The 23,775-nt window shown below is 36.0% G+C and overlaps 2 protein-coding genes across 3 annotated transcripts; one reads left to right on the top strand and one right to left on the bottom strand.

Annotated features, from left to right (window-relative positions):
* The first annotated feature begins 3,881 nt into the window (after nucleotides 1–3,881).
* On the top strand, nucleotides 3,882–13,774 carry LOC105438314 (ADP-ribosylation factor-like protein 6-interacting protein 4). 2 transcript variants are annotated; one of them, XM_030982692.1, is made up of 6 exons: nucleotides 3,883–4,009; nucleotides 6,275–6,659; nucleotides 6,990–7,036; nucleotides 9,964–10,047; nucleotides 11,525–11,614; nucleotides 12,650–13,774. In XM_030982692.1, exons 2-6 carry the CDS (start codon nucleotides 6,290–6,292, stop codon nucleotides 12,701–12,703), a joined length of 645 nt encoding a protein of 214 aa, XP_030838552.1. In that variant the 5' UTR covers nucleotides 3,883–4,009; nucleotides 6,275–6,289; the 3' UTR covers nucleotides 12,704–13,774. The 2 variants fall into 2 exon arrangements, with proteins under 2 accessions (XP_030838553.1, XP_030838552.1); XM_030982693.1 differs by lacking the exons at nucleotides 11,525–11,614; nucleotides 12,650–13,774 and adding an exon at nucleotides 11,394–11,518 and having other exon boundaries at nucleotides 3,882–4,009.
* A 5,238-nt stretch (nucleotides 13,775–19,012) lies between these two features.
* Nucleotides 19,013–23,428, bottom strand: LOC756318 (RING finger domain and kelch repeat-containing protein DDB_G0271372-like). The gene is made up of 2 exons (XM_001194526.3): nucleotides 23,145–23,428; nucleotides 19,013–22,428 (listed from the first exon to the last, which is right to left on the bottom strand). Exon 2 carries the CDS (start codon nucleotides 22,400–22,402, stop codon nucleotides 20,162–20,164), a length of 2,241 nt encoding a protein of 746 aa, XP_001194526.2. The 5' UTR covers nucleotides 22,403–22,428; nucleotides 23,145–23,428; the 3' UTR covers nucleotides 19,013–20,161.
* Nucleotides 23,429–23,775: the final 347 nt, after the last annotated feature.

The raw sequence follows: 23,775 nt of genomic DNA, 5'->3' as shown, positions 1-23,775 counted from the left end.
CTGTGATCTGTCCATAACACAAAATACCCTTTTGTAATTTGATGGTTTATTTTTGGTTCTGAAGTTTATAAATGAGAAATAAAGAATATTACGGACTAGCACAACCTCATGCTTCGGGATCTGAACCACCCATCTCATGATGCCGTATTAGAAGAAATTGAATTAAACTCAAATGGGAACCTTCCATAGTTCTTACAAAGTCCGTGTTTATTGATTAATGAACCATTGCCCTTTAAGTTTACTAGTTTCATGTATTGAGATAAATATAAGAACATAAATAAATAAAATCATATGAGTTAGAGTACTAATAAGTAGGCCTATTAGACATTGTAACAGTGGCGATATAACTATTGTAAATAGTCGTCAATGAAAGTTGACCACTTCACTTTTCTCTTGAATCTTGAATATGGTCCAATAAACGCTTGTGTCTTTTTTTAACTTACCGCCATCAGAGTCATATATTTTGAAGAAACAAACAGTAAAATTAATTGTAGGTGCCCCGCCCTTTTGCAAATAAAGTTAAGACCTAATTACTTTGACTGCTCGGAAATTGTTGACATCAATTGGCATCTTACGAAAATCCTGACAGAGTTTATGACTTAGTAATGAAAAATTGTATAGAATTAAATTCCCTTGCTGAGAATAGGAACGATTCCGCCATAGAGGTCGGGGCCGCCATAGTATTGTTAAAAGTTGGTTGAAAACTAATTTCCTCTATTTGTGAAGTATGAATATTATTAATAAGTGATCAATTATCTGTTGATACACAATCAAATTGGAATAGCGTCATCTGGCACCAAATTTAATTCAATTTCAACTCAATTCAAATGATTTTTATTTCAAAACTCAATCAAAACAAGAAAGAATGCTTACATAAAATTAACATCTAATGACATTTAGAATATTCAAGAATTTTTTTAAAAAAGGAATAGGAAAAAAAAGAAAAAAAGAGAAACGAACACATGCACTGCTCGAAATGTTGAGCTTTCATATACATAATAAAAAACACAGTCGAGGAGTATATGACTGTGCAGAGGTGGCGCTCCGGGGGGGGGGCGGGGGGGCACATCCCCCCAATTTTTGAAGTACCCCAAAATTGCCCCTTCTTACAGGAAAAGTGTCCCTTACCGTTGTAAGAAGTGCCCCTTTTTACATAGGAAAAGTACCCCTTTTAATTTGACAAATGCCACTATTACTTTTAAAAAGTGCACCTTCCCCTTTCCGACTCTGATAAGTACCCCTTTTATTTTGACACGTACCAATTTTCCTTCGACAAGTTCCCATGTTCCTTTGCAATAAGTGTCCATTTTTCATTCTCACAAGTGCCCTTTTTAATCTCTAGTAAGTGCCCCTTTTCACTTTTGATAAGCGCCTCTTCACCTCTGATAATTACCCTATTCAAATCTGAGAGGTGCCCCTTTTTCTTTGACAAGTGCCCCTTTTGCCTTGTAAGAAGTGCCCCTTCCCCCTTCAATAACTAACCCTTTTTAACTCGGATAAGCGCACCTTATATTTTTCCATGCGCCCCCTTTCCTTTAATAAGTGCCCACTTTTCATAAATGCCCTTTTTCATCTCTTGTAAATGACCCTATTTAATTCTGAGAGAAAATCGTTTTACTTTGACAAGTGCCTCTTCCTCTCCTGATAAATGCTCTTTACATATCTAATAAATTCCCCTTTTATTTGACACGTCCCCCTTTCCTTCCTAATAAATGCTCATTTTCCTTCTTATAAGTGCCCCTTCCTCTTCTCATAATTACCCCCTTTTCATCTCTGACAAGTGCCCCGTTTATTTTAAGATGTGCCTCTTTTTCTTTTTAATGGGAGCCACTTCCCCCTTCTCACTTCTTATAAAACCCCAATACACTACTTGAAACCGTAAATCTTGAAATGAAACTTGTTGAAGAGTGGATTTGTGCCAACAAACTTTCCTTGAACTTAAATAATTTTTTCTGGGATTCTTTTTTTTATTTAAATAATAATAATATTTGCTTCATGATTTGAACAAGAAATGATAATAAATAGGAAGTAAAGGGTCCAAAAAATAGGATTTTGTCTTAAGTGGCCGAAAACCCCCTCCTTTACTCTATGCTCTTCAGCAACTCTATTTCGGGATTACCTGGCAATGTTTACATCAATGAAACAATTATAAACTTAGTTGATTCGTCAAAATTCCTTGGTTTTATCATTGACAATAAACTTTCTTGGAAAGAACACAACTTACATTTGAGTAAAACTCTATTAAGGAACATTGGAATAATCAATAAATTAAAAATGTCTTTCCCTAAGTATATTTTGAAAAGTTTGTACTCGACGCTTATCTTGCCTTATCTTAACTATGGCATACTTGCATGGGGGAATTCATTTAATTACCAGTTGGACAAATTATTGATGCTTCAAAAACGCGTCATACGAATAATCTGTCACACTAATAGGTTAAGCCACACTAATAGTTTATTTTTAGAAAATAAAATATTGAAAGTTCATGACCTGTATAATTTCTTTTTTTAAGGCTGTTTTATGTTTCGATTAAATTCTAACGAACTTCCTCATGCCATCACGTCGACATTCCAAAAGAATCAACAACTTCATAATTATTCAACCCGACAGTCTTCCTTTTTTCACTTACACAAACTGAGAACTATACTGGTCCTGTGTACTGGAACTCCTTAGACATTTCGCTCAAACAGCTGCCAAGTTTAATTACTTTTAAATATCACTTGAAACATAAACTTCTACTCCAGTATGAAAATGTTTAAGGTCATCATGATAGAGACCATCGGTATTATCAACACTAATTCGTCCCTATTTTCACGAAGTGGCGGTAGTGAGGAAAATCGTAACGCAAAGTGAACGCAATTTTTTTTCACTACCGTCACTTCGTGAAAACAGCGACGAATTGTTGGCTGGCTGCACCACACACCCGTTTTTGTTCTTTTGTTTTGTTTTTTGTTTTATATATTATGTACAAAAATGTATTATGTAAAGGGAACCTTAATTACAAGCATAATACTTCCAAGGTTTCCTCCTCATTACTGTAGATTATAATAACAATGATGATCATGATGAAAATTACCCCCGGGGCATTTATCCCCCAGGGGCAATTACGTAACCCCGGAAAATTATCCCCACCCCCCCCCCCCCAGGACAATCACCTCCCGAGGACAATTACCGCCCGTAAAATTACCCCTAATAGGAAAATTACCCCCCCCGAGGATAATTACCCCCAAAAAGAAAAAAATATCTCCTCTATTAAAACCAACTTATTATCAGGCTGGGGGGGGGGGGGGGGGCTACACGCCTGGCAAGAGGGACCCCATATTATGCACACTGCAAAATTGCGTGCCGCCCCTCACCCGGTAAAACAAACACCGTTCTTATGATATCATCCCCCTTTCTTTCTTTTCCCTTCTCATTATTCTCCTTTTCCCCCTTTTCTCTCCACCGCCCCCCCCTTCCTTTTCCGCCTTTTAATCTCCTCTCTTTTCCCCTTTCTTCCTTTCCCCTCCTTTTTCTCCTCTCCCTTTTTCTCTCTTTCCTCTTTTTTGCCTTTTTCTTTTCTCCCCTTTCCCCCTTTTTTTTTTATCGGGGAAGGGGACACGGGTTCCCTGTGCCCCCCCCCCCCCCCCCCCCCCTGAATCCGCCACTGTTAAAAGTTCATAACTCTCTATCGTCCAATTTTGGTCAAACTTGTTTTGATTGGCTGAAAGTAATTTTTGAGTGGCCTTAATTGCCCTACGTACGTTATCATAAGATCCGGTCTCAATTAAGGCAACCTATTATTTGCGCGTCGAGTACGATTGTAACAATTATCATTCTCACAAGCACTTTCTTGCTTGAATTTTCTCAAATGTGTGTATTTATTAGATATATTGTCAATTGATATGATACGTTCACGTACACAGTAAAGATAACCTTGTGACGTCATCAGACAGCACAGGTTGCGAGGTTGAACTGTCCCACGCCACGGGTCTCCTGTTTGCGCTAGGCCCTTTTGTCACATTTCCAGGTAACATTTAGACTCCAAATATTGTAAAGCCAAACAAAATATTTATTCAAAAAATTCTGTTTACAAATGAATGTAATGTAAGTTGTTACTGTATACCACTCGACTAAGTCGAGACATTTTGTTGTGGTTGTTGTACAGTCCCACATATCCAGATATGTATTAGGCCTAGGTCGAACGCCGAGTTTGGCTTTGCTTTTCTGGTGTATGATTTTACTTACTTACTTACTTACTTTAAAACACGATGTTGTAGGTCTAAGCCTGTTCATCGATCCAGGATTCTTCCGTGATTACTGCTATTTTGTGGAGGGAGGAGGTTGTGTAATAACATGAGACAATAGACAACACCTAGACCGGCTCATACAGAAGGCTTACTGGTACACTCTTTGACCAGTGACTATCAAGTCTATTCTTAAAAGAGTTTACCGACCCAGCTGCCACAACGTTTTCTGGGAGACCGTTCCACAGTTCCACGACTCTATTGCTAAAAAAGTATTTTCTTATATCTAGCCTTGAATATTTCTTTTCAAGTTTTCTAGAGTGACCTCGAGTTCGAACTTCTGTACTCATCTTAAAGGGCATCTCTTGCACAGTGTACAAGCCATTCACGTACTTATACACATCGATCATGTCCCCCCTTTTACGCCTGTGAACAAGAGTTGGAAGTTTGAGTTTGGTCAAGCGCTCCTGGTATGTTAAATTTCTAAGGCCAGGAATAATCTTTGTTGCACGTCTTTGTACGCTCTCCAACATTCTCTGTTCTCCTAATCTGTATGGGGACCATGCGGCTTGTCCATATTCTAAAATGGGCCTAACGAGGCCTTTAAACAAAAACGGCATAGTATCAGTATTGAGGTACATAAATGTCCTACGGATAACTCCAAGTACTCGATTCGCTTTGAGAACTGTTTGGGAAATGTGATCTTTAAATGATAGTTGTGAATCTACTAGGACACCTAGGTCCTTTTCTACGTTTGTAACAGATAGTGTTACAGAGTCTGTCCCCTTTTTCATACAATAGTCTGAATGAGTGATTTCAAGTTCGGTGTCGAAAGCTGGTGTTGGTGTTCTGAATTGACCTCAAATATAATGCATTTCTGGAACAAAAATTGGGAAATTTGTGATTTCAAGTTAGGTGTTAATCTGTTTGTGTTTGTGTTGTAGCATGCCATAGCTAACTTTGCAGGCATCTAGCTATCACATCTGTTTTTATTTTAGTAAACTAAGCTATGGTGGCGCTATGGTGAGTTTGTACAGTGCCACGCCAGTACTGTAGTGTACACAATATTGAAAATCGATACAATACTAGAGGGTTACTTGATTTTTTTTCCTAAACACAAAAAATACTAATTCTGCTCAACCATTTTTTCCCATCACAACTTTTATTAGTTTCCTTGGTCGGAAATCTGTCAGGAAGGGCAAATTGTGAGAAGAAGACACCTGTGTTTTCCATAAAGTCAATTTGATGTTTCAAATGCCACTTTTCCTAATTTCATGGACTAGCTGGTCACAAGAGAGGGACTTTGCCGCCTTTCAATATATGTTAAGTTGATAAAGGATGTTCACATTTTCAGCATCAAAACCATTTCTATAACTCCTATTGCTACAGACTTGTGACTGAAAGACAATTGAAAAATACATCCTAAAGTCATCAACAAATGGCTTTATCTCACTTGTAGCCAACACAGATTGTTTAATACACGTACCTTATACAGTAACAGAATTTTCCCACCCTGTGATCTCTCTCCCTCAGCACAATCAACATCAGTGCACCCTAACCTGTCTATTTGACCCATTTCAAGGGTGTTGGACAGTAATTAGGATTGTGGAATGATCTGAAATTTAAAAAACGGCATGATTGTTCATATAGTCTCAACTATTCTCCCACTTGTTTATGCTGTTTACCATCCAAGGTAAATGTTTTGAGAAGCTTCCTGTTTTTTTAATCAATATCTTGTCTTTGTACATGTATGCAACTGTGTTCTGTTTCACCTTGTCTAATTTGTGTGAGGTTAGTGTAGGTGCACTCTTCGATTACCATCATTTACACTTGTATCAAACTAAATTTGTAGTTTAGTGCTACCATCCATCTCTATTTGAGTTCTTTCAGCCAGTGTGACCGTAGCTAGGGAGTCCGGGATTCAAGGAACAACAACAAAAGTGTTAACTCTAATGGTATGTATAATTTGAGAGTGTATTTTGTAATTAATTTTGTAATATTTAAATCATTATCTTTCCTTCTATCTTTTTGTTTTCCTTCTGTATAAGGAATTTGAAGCAATAATGGGTCACAAAGGAAAGCGGTATTCCTCATCCTCTTCTGAGATGACTAGTAGTGACTCTTCCAGAGAAAACTCACCTTCCAGAGATCATGGAAGAAACAGGCAAGCAGAGAAAAGGAAAGCAAGTCACTCAAGAGAAAGAAGTAAACTCAAGGAAAAGAAAAGAAAGAGACACAGATCAAGCAGTTCTAGTAGGTCTTCATCTTCCTCGTCTTCTTCTTCATCTCGTCAAAGAGATAATGGAGCTAAAAAGAGCCGGATGAAGAAGATCAAGAAAAAGAAGTACTCGTCATCAGAGAGCAGTAGTAGCAGTAGCTCTTCAGATTCAGGGAGCAGTGACTCTGATAGTTCATCAAGTGATTCAAGTCTTGGTAAATATTTAAGCATTTTTTTTTTCTGTGCTGGTGAATATTTCATCTAATATTTTTCTGAGATTATGCAATTGATTTTTTTCTAGGATGTTTCCATACAAAAGAAGCATTATATATGTGGAGATGGAGTGTTTTCTTGATGTACATAATAATTCAGATCCATGAAGTTCGTGAATACTTTCATCGATACTTATATTGTTGCATTTCCTTCAGTAATCTTGTACGAGGCTGTACGTTACATGCAATATGTACAGTAAAATACACATGATTGTATTTTTAAAAAACTCCTATCAAATTATGGCTGCCGTCATTTGATCCCTTTTTTTCCAGAACGACGGAAGAAGAGAAAGAAGCAGAAAGAGAACAAAAAAGGAAAGGTTAGTGTTCAAGTAGATGTTGTTGATAGTACTTATGAGAAGCTACATTTAAACAAATGGTACATTTTGCAGATTGTATCAAACCAATCCTTCAATATAAAGCCTCATATGCCATGCTTCAAAGATTGTACTTCAAATTATCACAAAAAAGAATAACCAAGAAAACAGAAACTTTCTTGGGCTATGATCAGTGTGGGTTTCTGGCTGGACTAGGCACTCAGGAGGCTATTGCTGTTATGAACAAAGTTATGAACAACTTTGTGAACAAAGTCTAGAAGTAGAGAAAGAAGTAAATGTACATGTATGCTCTGTGGCCTGTGAGAAAGCTTTTGACAGGGTGAACTAGGTTTAAGCTACTGGATGTGTTGAGATCTTGACTGGAAGAAAAGAAGCCTCAGTTTCAGTTTCAGTTTCATTTATTTCTCCTCAAGAGATCAACAGATAAAAATACATATATAAACAGATAAATGTAAGACAATACATACAATGAATTATAAAAAGTGAGGAAGGCAGTGGCCAAAAAGGAAACAAACCTTGTAAGAGGCCAACCCTTTAAGAAGACAAGATGTACAATACGTAACATTAAAAAGACATCAAAAAGGAATACAAGATAAGATAAGAAATACATTACCTAACCTAAAAAACAACTAACAAAAGAGCTTAATATTAGATCTAATATTTAGATAATAAAAATACTTTATGTATCCTTCTGAAAACAGACACTGAAGAGCTATTATGAATGTTGGAGGGAATTGAATTCCAAATCTCCGGACCTTGGTAAAATAAGCTGTTTAAAAAAAAGGAGGTATTGCACTGTGGGATGTGGATATTTCGAGAATTTCTTGTGGAATAATTATGCACAGATGTATTTAATCTATATATTTCTTTGTCATCCAATTTGTATTCTTTTTGGTTATAGAAAAAGAAAAGATTGGAAAAAATGAATTGTAGACAAGTAAAAAGTTATCAAAAACTTCTAATAACCTTTGTTAGGATCTTTTCCATCAGGTCTCCAATCATTTTTTGTCTAATTCAAAAATTGTATTTTGCAATGTTTTGATCTGAAATGATACAATTTTTCCCAGATTCATAACTATTTTTACAGTCAAGAATGGAATTACCTAAACAAAAAACTGGGAAGTGATCACTTATATCAAAATACAATGCTCCTGACAAGAGAACTCTATCATCATTAGTAAAAAATATTGTCTAAGAGAGTGGCATAGTGATCTGTGACTCTTGTTGGATATTGAATCAAAGCATTTAGAGAATAAGACATTAAAGTATCTAAGAAAGTATTAACCTGTAGATTCTTATTCACTTTCATCAAATCAATATTGAAGTCACCTAATAAATATATTTTCCTACTAAACATTTTTATTTTGTCCAATATTGTACTTAATGAATTTAAAAACAAATCAATAGACTTACCAGGTGGTCTATAAATAGAAGAGACATAAATAGATGTATTGCATAATTTCAATTCTAAAAAACATACCTTCCATGTAACACTCATAATATCTAGTTCTGAAAGATGTGTATATTTAACATCATTTTGAATATAAAATCCAGCTCCACCTACAATGTACTCTTTTATTTTTCCGTTCTTGACCAACAAATTTATAATTATCTATGTTCAACATTGGACTTGGTGTGAATTTAGAAATCCATGTCTCTGTCAGGCCTATAACTGCAAATTGAATATATCCAAACAATTTAAAAAGGAAATCAAGTTCTCATGATTCTTAGAAAGACTTCTACAATTAACATGGATACATGAGAAGTGTTTATCCTTATAACAACATTATCATTTAAAACACTATCCTTCAATTGCTTGATAAATTTGGTAGTTGTGAAAATATATTCATTTTAAATTAGAAGCAGCTTCAATGTCATCAGAAGGTGATATCGAAAATTCTAACCTTGTAATATCATTCAAATATTGGTTCTTAAGATAATACACATAAGACATGACATTACAACAACAGCAACAACAATATAACTAGAAATATCCAAATTGAATACAAAAAAGTATTAAGAATAATTCAGACAATTTACTTGCCAGGTATTAATTTGAAATATATACATGGGTGTGAGAGTGGCAGCAAATAAATTTGGTAGTTGTGAAAATATATTCATTTTAAATTAGAAGCAGCTTTATGAATAACATTATGAAGCGATTATAAATCTGAGCTCACACATCTCTGGTTGAGAGGTACATGAAGCCTCCATCAAAATCATAATCACAGTCTGGCTAAATCTTGCTCGCATGTGATGAGTTTCTTTACAAAATACCCGATTGTTGTTGGAACACCAACAAAAATTCTTCCATCCAATGTCCAGTAATGTGAGTCCTTCTTGTGATGCAATTCACTCATCAGGAACTTGTGCATGGGACAAACAGTGCTCTTTCATTTGAGGGTATTTATATGTTAGACTGTCATTTTGTACTTGCTCTATAAATGCTATCGTGTCCAGATATAAGATGTCTGAGAGAGAGAATTTTGGACTAGACTGCTTCTGTCATTCAAAAACTAATTATCTGCATTCAAAATTATGAGTCATTTTATGAATGCCAGGTATCCAAAGTCAGTGCATCATGAATGCAGACAATCAAGAGCTCACTGGCAGTGCTTTTGTAGATAGAAGAGTTTGTAAAGTAAGTTGTCATAGATCATTCTTGTTACATGTTTATCTCATTTGTATACTTTTCAAATTGATATGATATAATTGCAATAATTATAATATCATCTGTTCAGAGCCAGAAGTGTGTTAACTCTTTGTCAAAGTATATGAGTTAAAAAGCCCCTTTCCCTCCAAATAGATGGTATGCACTTTGTTCTTGAAAATTTGTTTGTGCAAAGAATTACCAGGTAACTTCCATGTGGTTGCCCTTGTTTGTAGACTCTGTAACTTTTCTTTCACAGAAACATAAACAAATGAAGAAGAAGAAGAAGAAGAAGAAAAAGGAATCGTCCAAGAAGAGCAGAAGCCCTGTCAGGTTATCCACTGTGAGTATGTTATTATATTCAATATTTGAAGCTCGCCTGTGCGGGTACGTGCCCCTCCTCTGTTCCATAGATGGAGGCTAAGTTACAGTGGAAAACACTCCACCACCTGGATTGAACGTTAAATGGAGGTTCCATGTGTAGGAGATTCACCAAGTATGCATGTTAAGAAACCACTGTACTATTTGAATAAGAGTAGGGGGAACTGCAGCGTAGTACTGTAGTGCACCTGCACATTCCAATCACCATCAGGAGGAGAGACCTGAAAGTTACAGCAATTCAGTTCATTTTCCCCTCCCAGGCATATATGATGCCAAATACTTGATGATAGAAGTGATAGTAATATCTGTCAGTACTACGTACCTGTTAGATATGATTTGAATCCGGTAAATTGCACATTTCTTTAAAGTTCATGCATAAAAACAAATAAGAACCCATGCCTGAGGTTGTTATTTTAAAACAACATACATTTCTTGAGTAATATTCTCTTTGAATGAACTCTTCAATTGCATAACAGGATTCCACAGATACATGTAGTATTATTTGTAGAATATTTAAAGTGACTCGGTAACATTGTTGAAGGTTGATGAAAAAAATTGCTTAATTTTTGTATGAAATGTTACTTACTATATTCCTTCTACTATACTAACCCTCTGACACGCAAAAAATCCTGAACAAATTCTCAAACCACAAAGATATCTATGGTTTTCTTTGAAGGCGTTGATGTGAGGCACCCTCTAACAGTGATTAACAGTAAATTCTCCCAACCATTTTTGAATTTTCCCAACCGTTTTTCCATGACATATATACATAAAACAGGCTATAAAAATCTGTCAACACTTAACTGTCTGGAATGGAATGTAGAGCCATTTTATTGCTTTGTGACGATTTACATTCACCTAAAATGTAATTAAATTGTCCTTGTCTTGATGCTGAACAGGCTTTGACAAGTAGCAGAATAGAAGTAGAATAATATAGTTGGGAGAATTAAGGAATCGATCAGATCAGTTTTTCCCAATTTGTACCATGAATAATGATCCATTTTCACTCAAATTTTCAGATTATCTTTAATTGTACATCTAGCATTGAAGTCACTACCTTAGCACCACTATCTCTCATCTGAACAATGTTACAAAGTCCCTTTAAAGAGATTTATAGAGTAATCAGCAATGCAATAATAAACATACTGTATATTATTTAAATATTTATTCATTGAAAGGATCTAACAATATTTTTTCTTTCACACTTTCTTTTTGTTGGTACTCCCCTCCCATTCTTTGCATTTCAATCTGTTTTTCTTCACTCTCTTCACTATCTTTCCTATTACTATCTCACACTACGCTTTATAGCTTTCTTTTCTTTTGTACCCTCTTTCATTCTGTCGCTCCCTTTCTCTTTCTCTTTTTTGGAGTCGTATTTGTCACTCTGTTCATGTTTCGTCTGCCTATGTGTGAACTGGCGATGACGGTGATGACTGCAGTACTTGAACGATGAAAAAGACGTAGGTAGGAGCGTGGTGTCTGGTCAGAAGATTAAAATGAAAGTCAGAAAGACTAGCCAGGATAAAGCGGTAAGTAAAAGGGTGCCCTAGCCTCTAGCCTTCAACATGGATCATTTTGTTTGCTATAGGGCAAGACTCATCTGATGAAAATACATGTTGTGTGATATCACAGCATGAGCTTTTCTCACATAAGTTATCATGCTGCCCAGAACCATTTGAATAAGCTTTGTCTCATTTAAAATTTACCCTTAACCCTATCAACCTGGGCTATTTTGAAACTGCATAGCCTGGAAGCCAATTGAATCAATTTTTTTTTTCAAATCTTAATTTAATGAAAACAAAATATTTTAAATATATAAAAATTGACATTTTTTTTGTTTTAAATTTTTTTTCCCCCAAAATGTTTTTTTTTTTTAAATAAATTTTGATGCAGGATATAAAACAAATATACCATGCCTTCTATTCGAGGTACTGGTTAAACTATGGGCCTCAGTGACTCCAAAAGTACCATTTGCTATTGGAGTCACCTCTTGCGCATAGTTTTAACCAGAACCTCTCAAGACAGTGTATATTTGTATACTATGGTGATTTCATTTTTTTGGAAAAAAAATCACTCATTTGCATATTTATGGTAATTTATGCAATTAAGGTCATACAATTCGCATATTAACCCATAAATCATATATTCTTCATATTAAAACATTAGTTTTCATTACATACCGTATATATTCTGTAGACCATTTGGGATAATAATACAACAACAAAATTGGGAAGAGCCAGGTTATTCCTTTTCTATTGTTTTGATAGTTTCTCAAGTATTTCTTTGTTTTTTTAACTTATGTATGTATGTATTTTATTTTTTATGTTGGTTTATTTCATTTCTAACTATAAGTCAACTATTTTGACCCCCAAAATAAATACCTAAACTATAAACAGGGGGGCTTCTAAAGCCCCCCTCCCAGGCTAGAAAGGGTTAAAATCAAATTTAATTGGTACACATAGTAAATCTAAGGACTTTCAATATTCTTTTGCAACCAAATTATTTGTATGGAAAATACTTTCTTGTCCCTAATAATGAATTTTATGCTATGTTTAACTTCACAGCGTGAAAAGAACAGGGAACAATTGCTCCAGTTTCTGAATTCAACCAGGAATTGAGAAGAGATTGAAGCCTGCAAAGATAATTCATCTGAGAGCTCCAGTATAAGAGTGTTCAAAATCTTGTGATTGAGGAGAAAAAATCTATGCATTACCGGCTGTCATCATGGTGATTGAAAGAGTGAATGAACAGAGGAACTTGAGAAAAACAATCTTGAGATGGAAAAAAAACTTGATAGGACACATCTTACGGGGGATAACATGCTGAGGGACATCTTAGAAGGGAACATGGATGGTAAACAGGGAATAGGAAGACCATGAATTGGGGTGGTGTCAGACTTGTTAAGTAATAGAACATATGACACAATGAAGAAGGCGGCTAAAGATAGAGAAGAACGGCGAGGGAACTAAAGAGGGCTCTGGTGTGTGGAAAACACCTGTGAGGATCAGCTGTCGTAATTGCTTTCAACTGAGACTTTTTGTCATATTAGATTTGATTTAGAGGTGGAATGTATGCGAAATCAATCAATCATTCTGAGTGTAATAATGCATTTTAAAGGTACCGGTATACTTGACTTTGACGCTGTTGTCTTTCAGAATCCTTCAAGTCCATTATTTACAAACTGCATTGAAGTTTAAATGAATATTTGGTCTGTTTGGAGCCAGAAGGGCGTTAACTTATATAATCTAACACAACATTCTGGCTCTGAACATACAATTTGATTGTTATTTTTCACCAAAAATAAACCTGTAGAATGGAATGGTGCTCAGTGGCCATTGTCTTTTTACACTTTCGTATTTTCTTTTCGCATTTAAATTCTATGTACTTGTACTAGGGATTGTAGAAAGTGTAGCATTGTGTAGAAATAAGAGACAATTGTTTAATGTTAGCCCAACATATTTAGGGGAACTGACAAATAATGTGCCTCATAGCTAGTGTACAAGTCTGCAATGTCCTGAATCGTTTCACGCTTTAAGCTCCCTAGTCAAAATATAATAGTCTGAAGCTAGCAGAAAAACAGTTAGAAAAGTATATTTTCTTTTAAAACTGCACAGAATTTCCAACTCTGAATATATTTTTCATCTATGTTTTGTTCCAAATCCTTAGCCTTAACAATTTTTCGTCTATTTTTCTATTTAAAAAAAGAAGAAATTACATGTAGTCTAGTTTGTAAGAAATACCATGAAAATATTTTTTTAAAGCCAAGAAATATATTTCTCGCATGTGAAAATGACCATGGTTAATGTGTCAAATATGACGAGTCTGACATTCTTTGTGATCTGCCTGCCAAATTGCAAAGACTAAGTTCTAAGGTCTAATTTGTGTTCTTTAAGTCGCCTTAGACTGTTTATTACAATATGAGCCAGAGGTATTTCCTCAACTTTTAAAGGTAATAAATAATAATAATAATATTGGATATTTATATAGCGCACATATCCACTCTGCAGGGTGCTCAAAGCACTCCAATATTACCCCAGCTCTGCTAGGCTACCGAAAGTTTGGGGTTTTATACTAAGTTTTGGTGAATTTTGAAAATTGGGTGGATAGTGATTCTTTACAATTTTGATATATTTGGATGCCCCTGTGGATGTATTATAAGCATTAGAAAATTTAGCCCCTATAACACTTCTGCTTTCGAGAAAAATTGAATATAAAAATTTAATTTCAATTAGCGCCTACGGCCGTAGAATGGTAGCTGCGACCCTGAAAATCTCAGAATATGTAGTTGTGATATATAATTACCAAGAAACATTCCATATAGCATAATTAATATCTTGACCTTGAGAGGGAGCTATACAACATAAAGAGTTTATTATTTACAATTTCATAACTTTAGACTCAATTTCAACCGCGACAACGATCACTTAATATTGTAGGATCACATATGCTTCCAATATGTTCATTTGAACCAAATTTATGACCCCATACCAAAACTTTGTATTACATTTAATATTGGTAATGAGGAGCCTGTAATTTATCCATTTCTCTATTAAACCAATTTCGAGTAGAGATTGTAAGCGGTATAGATGATTGTGTACTGAATTTTTCCAAATGCAAATCCTTACCTGCATTTCTTCACTGCTCATATGTTTTGTGATACTTCCATTACAGGGTGTATTTGTGAGCAACTGACTTATATCGTACCTTGCATGTTAGTTTGAATAATGCGAGAATAACTTTGCTCTTTTATTATATCTGCATTATTGCCGAAAAATGGGTACAACTTCAAACAATTTTGCATTAAAGATATTATGTCCCTTTTGCAGCCAACCTTAAATCTGTAGAACTTTGCAGGATTTATGAATATGTCATGTATGTCCTATCTGTGAAATTTAAACGTTAGCAGTGTCCTAATATTCAAATTATGCAAGGAAACCCGTTTACTTGCTAGACTTCACTGTCAGGCACTATTGAGTGACTGACTGGCCTTTTTTCTTCTTTGGTAATAACATACATGACAAGAGTTGTAAAGGGTACATGAGCATTTGTCTACATCAATAACCCACTTCTTGTGATGGCCAAGATTAAACTGATTGAATCTTTGTGCAGCATAAAACGTACAACAATGCGGTACAACAATGCGGTACAATGGTCTAAAAATCAAGACTCTTACTTATTGGCTCTATAGCTCCTAAGTCGATTTTGCAACTAATAGTCGTGTTTTCCCCACTTAAAGACATTTTCAAGCCCCCTTTTTTTAAGGGGAGTTATAAATTAGTATTATCTTTCAAATGCCATTGGAATTTAACCTTTTCATTTTTTTGGCCTGCAAATGGGACATAGTACCTTTAAGTAGCAAGTTACATATAAATGTTTCAATAATAAATGGCTAAATTGGCCTTTCTTTTGATTATAGATTTGGTTCCCTCTTCTCATGGTAGAAATGTTTCAAGTTTGGTTATTATATTTCTCTCTTCTTTATTGCTTATTCCATACCCTGATAATGTAACTTGTGGATCTGTCTGTTTAAACAAATCTAGCAAGAACAGGTATTACTATTTACATGTAGTCCCAAGAAGTGAGATAGGAAATGTACAGTTTAATGGAAGGTAAAATGTAACTTATTGCAACGAACATTTTGAATGTGTTTATGAATCTCACAGATGTTTAGTTGCATCTAGACTGAAGAATGATCTAAAAGTTTTCTTAAAATTTGATTGTAATGACAACATTAATCAATATTCATTTCTTTTGCCATTGAAAAAAATAAAATAAGGGAGAGTGAAACTGGACATGAAATATTTCGCAGGGATTTTCGAATAATGGTAGAGATTAGAGAGGTATTAATGTACATGTATAGACCACACCTTATTTCTCCAAGCAGTTTGAAACTTTGTATTAAAAACTCTGATATATCGAGGTAATTATGCTGGCCCCAGCTCTTTATAATCTATTGCTTTGTTACCCCGATATGAAAACATAGCTGGTAAAGCAAGGTAATTTTCATGGTCCCATAATGTCTTTGTTTCCACTGAATCTCCTTTCTAAGGTTAAAACATGTTCAATACTTTATTGTAAGCATCTAGATACATTTTATAATGGTGTTTTCTATCATCTTTGTAAATAAGTTAACTTCGTCTTTCACCATAAATACTGTAAAAATAAAGTCTGTACATTGTTAATTTCACCGATGTGTCTGCTATTCTGTGTTTTCAGAGAATTCAAAATCAAATTATGAAAAAGCATACATTTTTAATGATAAAACAATATATGTACAAAGAAGTATTAAGTGATGTAAAATTATACCACTTTATTCAGAGCATTTTATTTTAGTATATTTGTGTTAAATCATTACTATACACTTTACATTTACTTATACTACAGGGTAATATTGGTATGATAAAGTCTGTCATGACAAACCTTCACTAATGACAAAACTTCTTTTCCTTTCTTAAAAATCTTATGTTGCACTGTATTTGCTTCAAGATTTGTAGTGCGCCCCATAATATTTGTTATACCAAGATTTCCAGTATCATCATGTCCATCCTAATCATGTTTATAGCATACCGTTAAGTGAACATGTTTGTGTGAAATACATGTACCCTACTGCTTAATGACAGTAAATTGGAGAAAAATCAAGGCATCTTCTACAGAAAGTTCATACATCTGTACACATAATTTCCCACTTTTTGTAACATAATGTCTCAAAACTCTCATATGCAAAAAGAAATACCGGTATGGTTATACAATACACAACTAAAACATAGAAAAAGTAGTGATTTGGACAATAAAGAAAAATAGTAAATTTGCAGCTTGGAGCACAACTCTCCTTATTATCGAGATATTCATGATTGGACTACATGCAATGCTTCACAGATAAGCTGACTTGGCAAATTTTACTTTTTTAAAACTCATTTATTTAAAAATTCAATTGTACAAATCAAATTATTCTGTATTTTTGTCCATCATGAATTCTAGTGAGCTCATATTCTGTTACCGAGATAAAATTGAAAGAAATTAATATACCTAAAGAAAAAGGATTATTCATTGGGAAGTACATATAATAATAATAATAATAAAAACGATGTTTATAAAGGGCTTACCAATTACCATAAGCGCTTAGTAATTCGCAATCCCCCTCATATAAAGGAATTCTTTGTTTCTGTGAAGTGCTTGCAAAATATATACACCTTTCTCAAAACCACATACGTATCTTTCTTTATTAATTACCGGTACTAAAGCAGAAAATTACGGACCATACAATTTCTATGTAAATGAATGCAAACTCAATTACGAATAAAATAAGCCATTAAAACCTTGTCATTAAATATCGGGCATACTTCTATTAGTATGTATCTTTACAACCCAATGCTTCCTTAAGACCTGCCAAAAACAGCATAACTAATATACACCAATTAAGCATTCATTTTATTGGGTATTAATACATATGGTTCATTCCTATTAAAAGATTCTAGGAAGTAATATCCATTATTTTACAGACTTTGACTATCTTGCACTTTTAGACATAAAAGCCCATATATGAAAGCAAAGGGATAGTGCAGCTAATATGTAGTGATCGAATCAAGATGAAATGTATATGTGTGACCTCTGCCTATACAGGTCTCACATTTGATTACAATATTACCTGAACTTAAGTTATACAAATTTTCTTGACTGAGTTCATTAATATTCAATGAGTATACCCTTTAAATGCCATAAAAAAGAAAGAGTGGTGAAAATGATGTCTATCTCTTTCTTTTGAAACGGAAATATGTACCTACACTATAATTATTATTATTTAACTTTTATGTACATATGTATATATTATATCGAGGGGAAAAAAGGCATATTACCTAAAAACATTTAATTCGTTCACTAAAGATAATTATTCAAAAACCTTGGTTTCACAGAAGGGGTTATAGGTATAACATAAATATTATCAAACTTCAAACTTAACTTTGCCTGGGTTCAAACTTGTTTACCAAAAGTTGACATGTAATGTTTGTGAATCTCTCCATTTCTATCCCCTTTCTTATTACATCTATACAATATGACCATGAAGTGACTGAAGTCTACATTTATATCTCCTTTAATTTCACAGCTTTACTCTGACTTTCTTCTAAAAAAAGTGTAAGGAGAAAATTGGGTTGCCAAACTTAAAGGGAAACTGGGGAAGTCCACCCTGTGACCCTGATATTTAGTTACAACAAAATATATAAACATTAAAAGAGACAGAAACAGATTGGTAAACATTTGAGCAAAATCTGATTGAAAATAAGGTACGGTAGTTTATGAGTTTTTGAAGTTGTAATTAATGGACACGAATTTGTTGACATAATTGCTCTGTGCCAGCAAAAGTAATACATTTTTATTTTCTGGATCCAAAGATAAAAAATACACGTCAATAAAAGGGGACACTCTATGGGTTAAGCTATGACCATGCTTGCATACATGTGTGTGTCATCACTCTCTCCCTCTCTCTCCCCCCCCCCCCCCCTCTCTCTCTCTCTCTCTCTCCCTCTATCTGTCTCCCTCTCTCTCTCTCTCTCTCTCTGACTCCCTCTCTCTCTGACTTCCTCTATCTCTCTGTCTCTCTCTATCTCTTTTGTTCTCTCTCTCCCACTCTCTCTCTCTCCATCTCTTTCCCCCTCTCTCTCCCTCTCTCTCTCTCTCCCTCTATCTCTCTCTCCCTCTATCTACATGTATCTCTCTCTCTCTCTCACTCACTCACTCACTCACTCTCTCTTCCTCTGTCCTTCTGTTTCCCTTGATCATGCATCTGCAGAACAGTGTGAACTATACCGGTAGATGGTTTTCAAACATATTATAACTAAGCTTATTTTATAATATGATAAACGAACAAAAATACAACATAATTCATTAATTCATAATTTCAAAACGTTTATGACTAAAATATATCACAATTACATAATAGGAAAATACATTATTTTCCCAAAACTAGTACAAGCATTACTTTTTTTCTGAAAAAATTGAGTTTCATATTTCTCACGAGAAATTAAATCCAAGTTATTAGTTTTTCCTTTATCAAAACACACTGTTTGAAACGATAATGCAATCATTGTCAGAATGACATGCCATGCGTGACTCCACAATCTAAATTGTATCATACTTTGTCGAGTGTTTTGTTAAGGTCTCTGTTCATACAAGTATAAAGAGGAAATTCACAAGTCGATCATAATTTTGCAGAATGTGTTGTTTGACAATAGGGTAGGTCCTCTCATGTCTGTTGAGTATAGATCAACACAGATCTCATTCAACCTAAATAAAATTTTGTACTAGGATCATTAATTTTGACAAACATTTTGGAACAGTGGTTCCAATCTTCAAGAAGGTCAAGAAGAATGACCCAGCCAACTACTGACCTGTGAGTCTGACATCCATTATATGCAAGTCTATGGAGAAACTAGTAAGAAAGCATGTCATACATCATTTAGAACAGAACAAGTTAATGTGTGATGAACAACATGGATTTCGGGCTGGAAGATCTTGTTTGACTCAGCTATTAGAAGTTTGCGAGGAGTGGACAGATGTCATTGACCAGGGTCATCATGTAGACTGTGTCTATCTGGATTATTGAAAAGCATTCGGCAGCGTGCCACATCAACGGCTCATATGTAAACTTCAGTCTTACGGAATACTTGAGACCATACTTGAGACGGGATGCAACAGTAAAGAGGACAAATAAACTAAGCTTCCAGTCTCTATACCCAAGTATATTCCAAGTAAGTACGTATATAAGAAACAGAACCAAACAATAGAAGCATGTGTTCCTGTAAAATTTGTGACTCTTTCAGTCATATGATTATCATTATTATTTTTTCTTGAATTTGTAATTATTGGTCATTTTCCTTTTTTAAAGAAACAACATATCTATTCATCTGTAGTGCCGAAATCCGGTATATAGTTAGATTTACTAATACTAAAACTAATCTTAGAGTCATGAAGTCTTTTCTAGATTCATATCCAGAAGAGGTAAATTATAACAATGAATATAATAATCGTACAGAGCAAAATAATTTCTGGTAATTGATACACTTGAAGTACATTGATCTAAGTCATAGTCCAAGATCGTTCGCTAGCCCAATCACGCTTGGTTGTCTCTGGTAGATGGATATCAATGAGCCATCACAAACAGCAAGCTTGAAAGGCGACAATGAGACAAGTCGAAGCCAGTAGTCACCTGAAAGGTTCCTAGACATCTGAAGATCTCTAGAGATAGGTTCGAGAAGTGATCCATCAAGGGTGTATTTATCTATAGATGCCTTGCTGTCCCGCCCCAAAGCTGAAACTTTGGCGACATAGACATCATCGTTGATATCACAAGTGGAGTAGGCGAACTGTGTTTTGTCGACCTTGAAGATGTCGGTGGTAGCATTGGTAGTTGGGTCCAGAACCTTGACACCAGACCTGTCCTTCACCACAACCTTTCCACATGAGGTGACATCAATCTGCTGAGGTTGACAATGATCCATCGAGATACTCTTCAGAGGGTTTCCTCCACTTTGTTGGAACTGGTGGATTTCGCTGTGCTCAGCATACCCTAAGAATATCCGTCCATCAATGCCTGATGACATGGAGACATGTTGCGTAGACGAGGGAGCAGCAAATCTGATTGGACGTTCCTCGCCATCAGGTGTCACTTCTTTGATCTCACCATACATCGGGTACACGATGATGGTGTCCACTAACGTGGCAGCGAGATCTACCAACTCTACATGTTCAAGGATTCTGGAAGGTGGTCCATCTTGTTTTTCAATGGTGCTGAAGATATCAATACCACCCGTTTCGTAACCTACAGCCAAGCGTCCATCCCGCAACGATACCATACCCTGCATGCAACCCCGTTTGTCAAACGGGATAGGGAGTTGATGGGACAGTTTCCACTCGGTGTTCTCCTGGAGTTGTCCAACTGCAAGGTCTGTAGCCCTGTTACCAGAAAACCGAACTGAGAGTTCTCTGATTCTATCAATAGCCCCTCCGCTGGCACATATACCGGTTGCTTTCTTCATCTTCTTGCAGACAGCTCTTGATGTGTTTACAACATCAACGGCATCCCCATGATGCTTAACAACGGTTGCTATGCGTCTTCCTGTACTCATATCCTCCTCAAGAGTGTTAAGCACCTTAACATTTGAGGCTTGTCGGAGCCGCTTGACTTCATCCAAAAGCATGTCCTTATTCTTCTCAATTTGTGCAATCATATCTTGAGCATTTGCCTTTATCTGCTCTTCTAACAAATTTAGTTGGTTTGCTAATGAATGTATGTCAAATATTCGTTGAGAACGTAATATCTTTTGTGCCTTACCGACGGTCCTTATTCCTTCATTCGCATCTTTAATCATCGTTATTAGCTCACACCTTAGACGATCCGCTTCAGCTGGGAGGTCACCAGTCTCATGCCCATGATGTTCTTCTTCCTTGCATTCCTTACAGATGGCCAACTTGCATTGCAAGCAATAAATAGTCAAAAGGTACTGAAGATGCATTGGACATCGTCTCTCCATCTTGATGTTAGCTGGTTCATTTTCAGAACCATCGTCTGATCGCTGATGCCCTGATGACGTTCCCATGGAGAACATGTCGTTTCCTGTGGTGGATTTGGTAGTTGCGGTGTTTCGTTCACTGCTGATAGCCAGGCTCAAGTTATCAGAATCATAGCTGTCAGGTCTTAGTTGGATTTGGTTTGGCGCTATGGGGGATTTGCGTTGAAACCCTGATGACCTAAGTGATCCTATTGAATCACTTTTGGAATCACCTGATATGCTTGTGACTCCATGATCACAGACAATGTCACCGTCGCCTCGCGGTAAAGATGCTGTCAAATCACCTGACAGCATCATACTCAAAGACATCGATGACTCACTACCAACGGATGTGACAAAGCTTGGAAACTCAACAGAATCAATCGAAGTGACATCTGAAGATGTAATCAAGGAATGTCCAAGTCCCACTCCAGACCCAAATGATTTTTCACTTAGTCCATCGTGTCCGATCAGCCCCAGACCTTGTAAACTCTCCAGTAACCGCTTAACGGACACATCAGTCTTAAGTCTGGATAGACTCTCCAAGCTGTCCACTGCTGTCCCACCATCACATGAAGGGCAACGTAAACTGCGACAGGCTTCATCGCAATTTTGCTCAAGGTTGTAAACTTGCTTCTCGAGGCATTCAAGACAGAAGAGATGGAAGCAGTTCAGAGACCTGGGGTTGGAGAGAAGGTTCTTGCAGATGTTACATTGAAGCTCGTCCTTAAACCACCTTGCGACATCCAACTCCTCTGATGTCTGCGATGACATCCTCTCTGTACTCTGTACGATAGTTCCTGTTGATTGAAAAAAGTGACCAGTTTTAAGTTTGGATACCCTGCCTGCGTTACATTTTATTGGTATGGTCATTCTTATTATTAATATAACTTTCATAATTATCATTATTATTATCATTATCTTCATCTTCATATTCATCATCATCTGATCAACACTTCTCTCTCTCTCTCTCTCTCTCTCTCTCTCTATCAATCTCAATCTCACCTCCCTCCCCTCCCCTCTCCTTACCTTAAAAGCATCGTTTAACAATGTTAAATCTGTGATGCACGGCCCTACATGTTATCAGTGTCTGTGATATGGTGTAATATTGAAGCCCTAAAAAAAAATTGCGCTCCAAAATGATCAAGAAGTGCCTCAAAAAAGTAAAAATCTGTGAGTGACCAGTTTTACCATACTCATTTTCCCCAATAGACTGTAGTGTTATGAAAACGCAAAATTTGGTTTCGATTTCCAATCATAAATATCTTGATAATCAGACAGGCGATCGGCTTCGGCTTGTAAAAGTCATGGGGTTTTTGCACTGACGCTGACCTGAAGCCTAAGGTTATAATCATTGCAGCACGAGCTAATTAAATCCAGGATTTTGTTTCAGAATCTAAGACAAAGTTACCGGATCCCTTTAAGCTATTCAACCTCTCAATTCATCCCAGTCATCGCATAGGCCTCTACGCTACATAAAAAGGATGCATGAAATAAAAGTCAGACTTTAACTTACCTTGCACTGTAGTCGGCTGTCGCCAGTGTAGGCTTATTCCGCTATCGGTGGCACAGCTAGCGCTAGTACCGTATGCCTAACGAGTAACGGTATTACCTAAGATGAGGCTATGGAGGCGGAGGCGCTACCTAGGTTAATATTGGCTGCTAATCTGTGGCAGAGCCAGAAGTCAGATAGTTATGATATTTTACAATTTAAACCAAAAGTATCCTGATTTTCCTAACAAACCTAACAAATCATGCCCATGAAAATTATGAACAAGTACAACATAAACGTATACATGTAGGCCTACAAGTGAGAAACGGGGATTCCCCAATGTACGCATGCGCAATAGATGCTCGCGCGCGCTGCATGACTCAGAGGGGATTTCCCGTTTCTCACAGGGGCCCATACAGCTAGCTTGACCTGAAAAGACCTGTAAACGACACGTAGGGAGATGCTAACTTCTTATGAGGAATTGTACATGTTGGCTTCGATACACATATATGCAGCAGTAGGTAATGCCAGTGAACGTACTCCTTTTGGATGTAAAATAAAGTTCAAGCTAACTTACAACCGCTGGGTTTCATAGCTTATTGTGAAATGATGGGTTGGGAAGGGGGTTACTCTGCAGCTTTACCCCCCCCCCCCC

The sequence above is a fragment of the Strongylocentrotus purpuratus genome, unplaced genomic scaffold (assembly GCF_000002235.5).
Source record: "Strongylocentrotus purpuratus isolate Spur 01 unplaced genomic scaffold, Spur_5.0 spur5_scaffold_13, whole genome shotgun sequence".
NCBI lineage: Eukaryota > Metazoa > Echinodermata > Echinoidea > Camarodonta > Strongylocentrotidae > Strongylocentrotus > Strongylocentrotus purpuratus.
Note: the sequence above shows the minus strand (reverse complement) of the source record. Positions and strands in the feature narration are given on the sequence as shown.

Coding starts and splice junctions, on each gene's coding strand:
- LOC105438314 (XM_030982692.1), top strand. CDS start 6,290: ATGGGTCACAAAGGAAAGCGGTATTCCTCATCCTCTTCTGAGATGACT. Junction 7,037..9,963: donor AAGAGAACAAAAAAGGAAAG/GTTAGTGTTCAA, acceptor TTTCTTTCACAG/AAACATAAACAAATGAAGAA. Junction 11,615..12,649: donor AGACTAGCCAGGATAAAGCG/GTAAGTAAAAGG, acceptor TTAACTTCACAG/CGTGAAAAGAACAGGGAACA.
- LOC756318 (XM_001194526.3), bottom strand. CDS start 22,402: ATGTCATCGCAGACATCAGAGGAGTTGGATGTCGCAAGGTGGTTTAAG.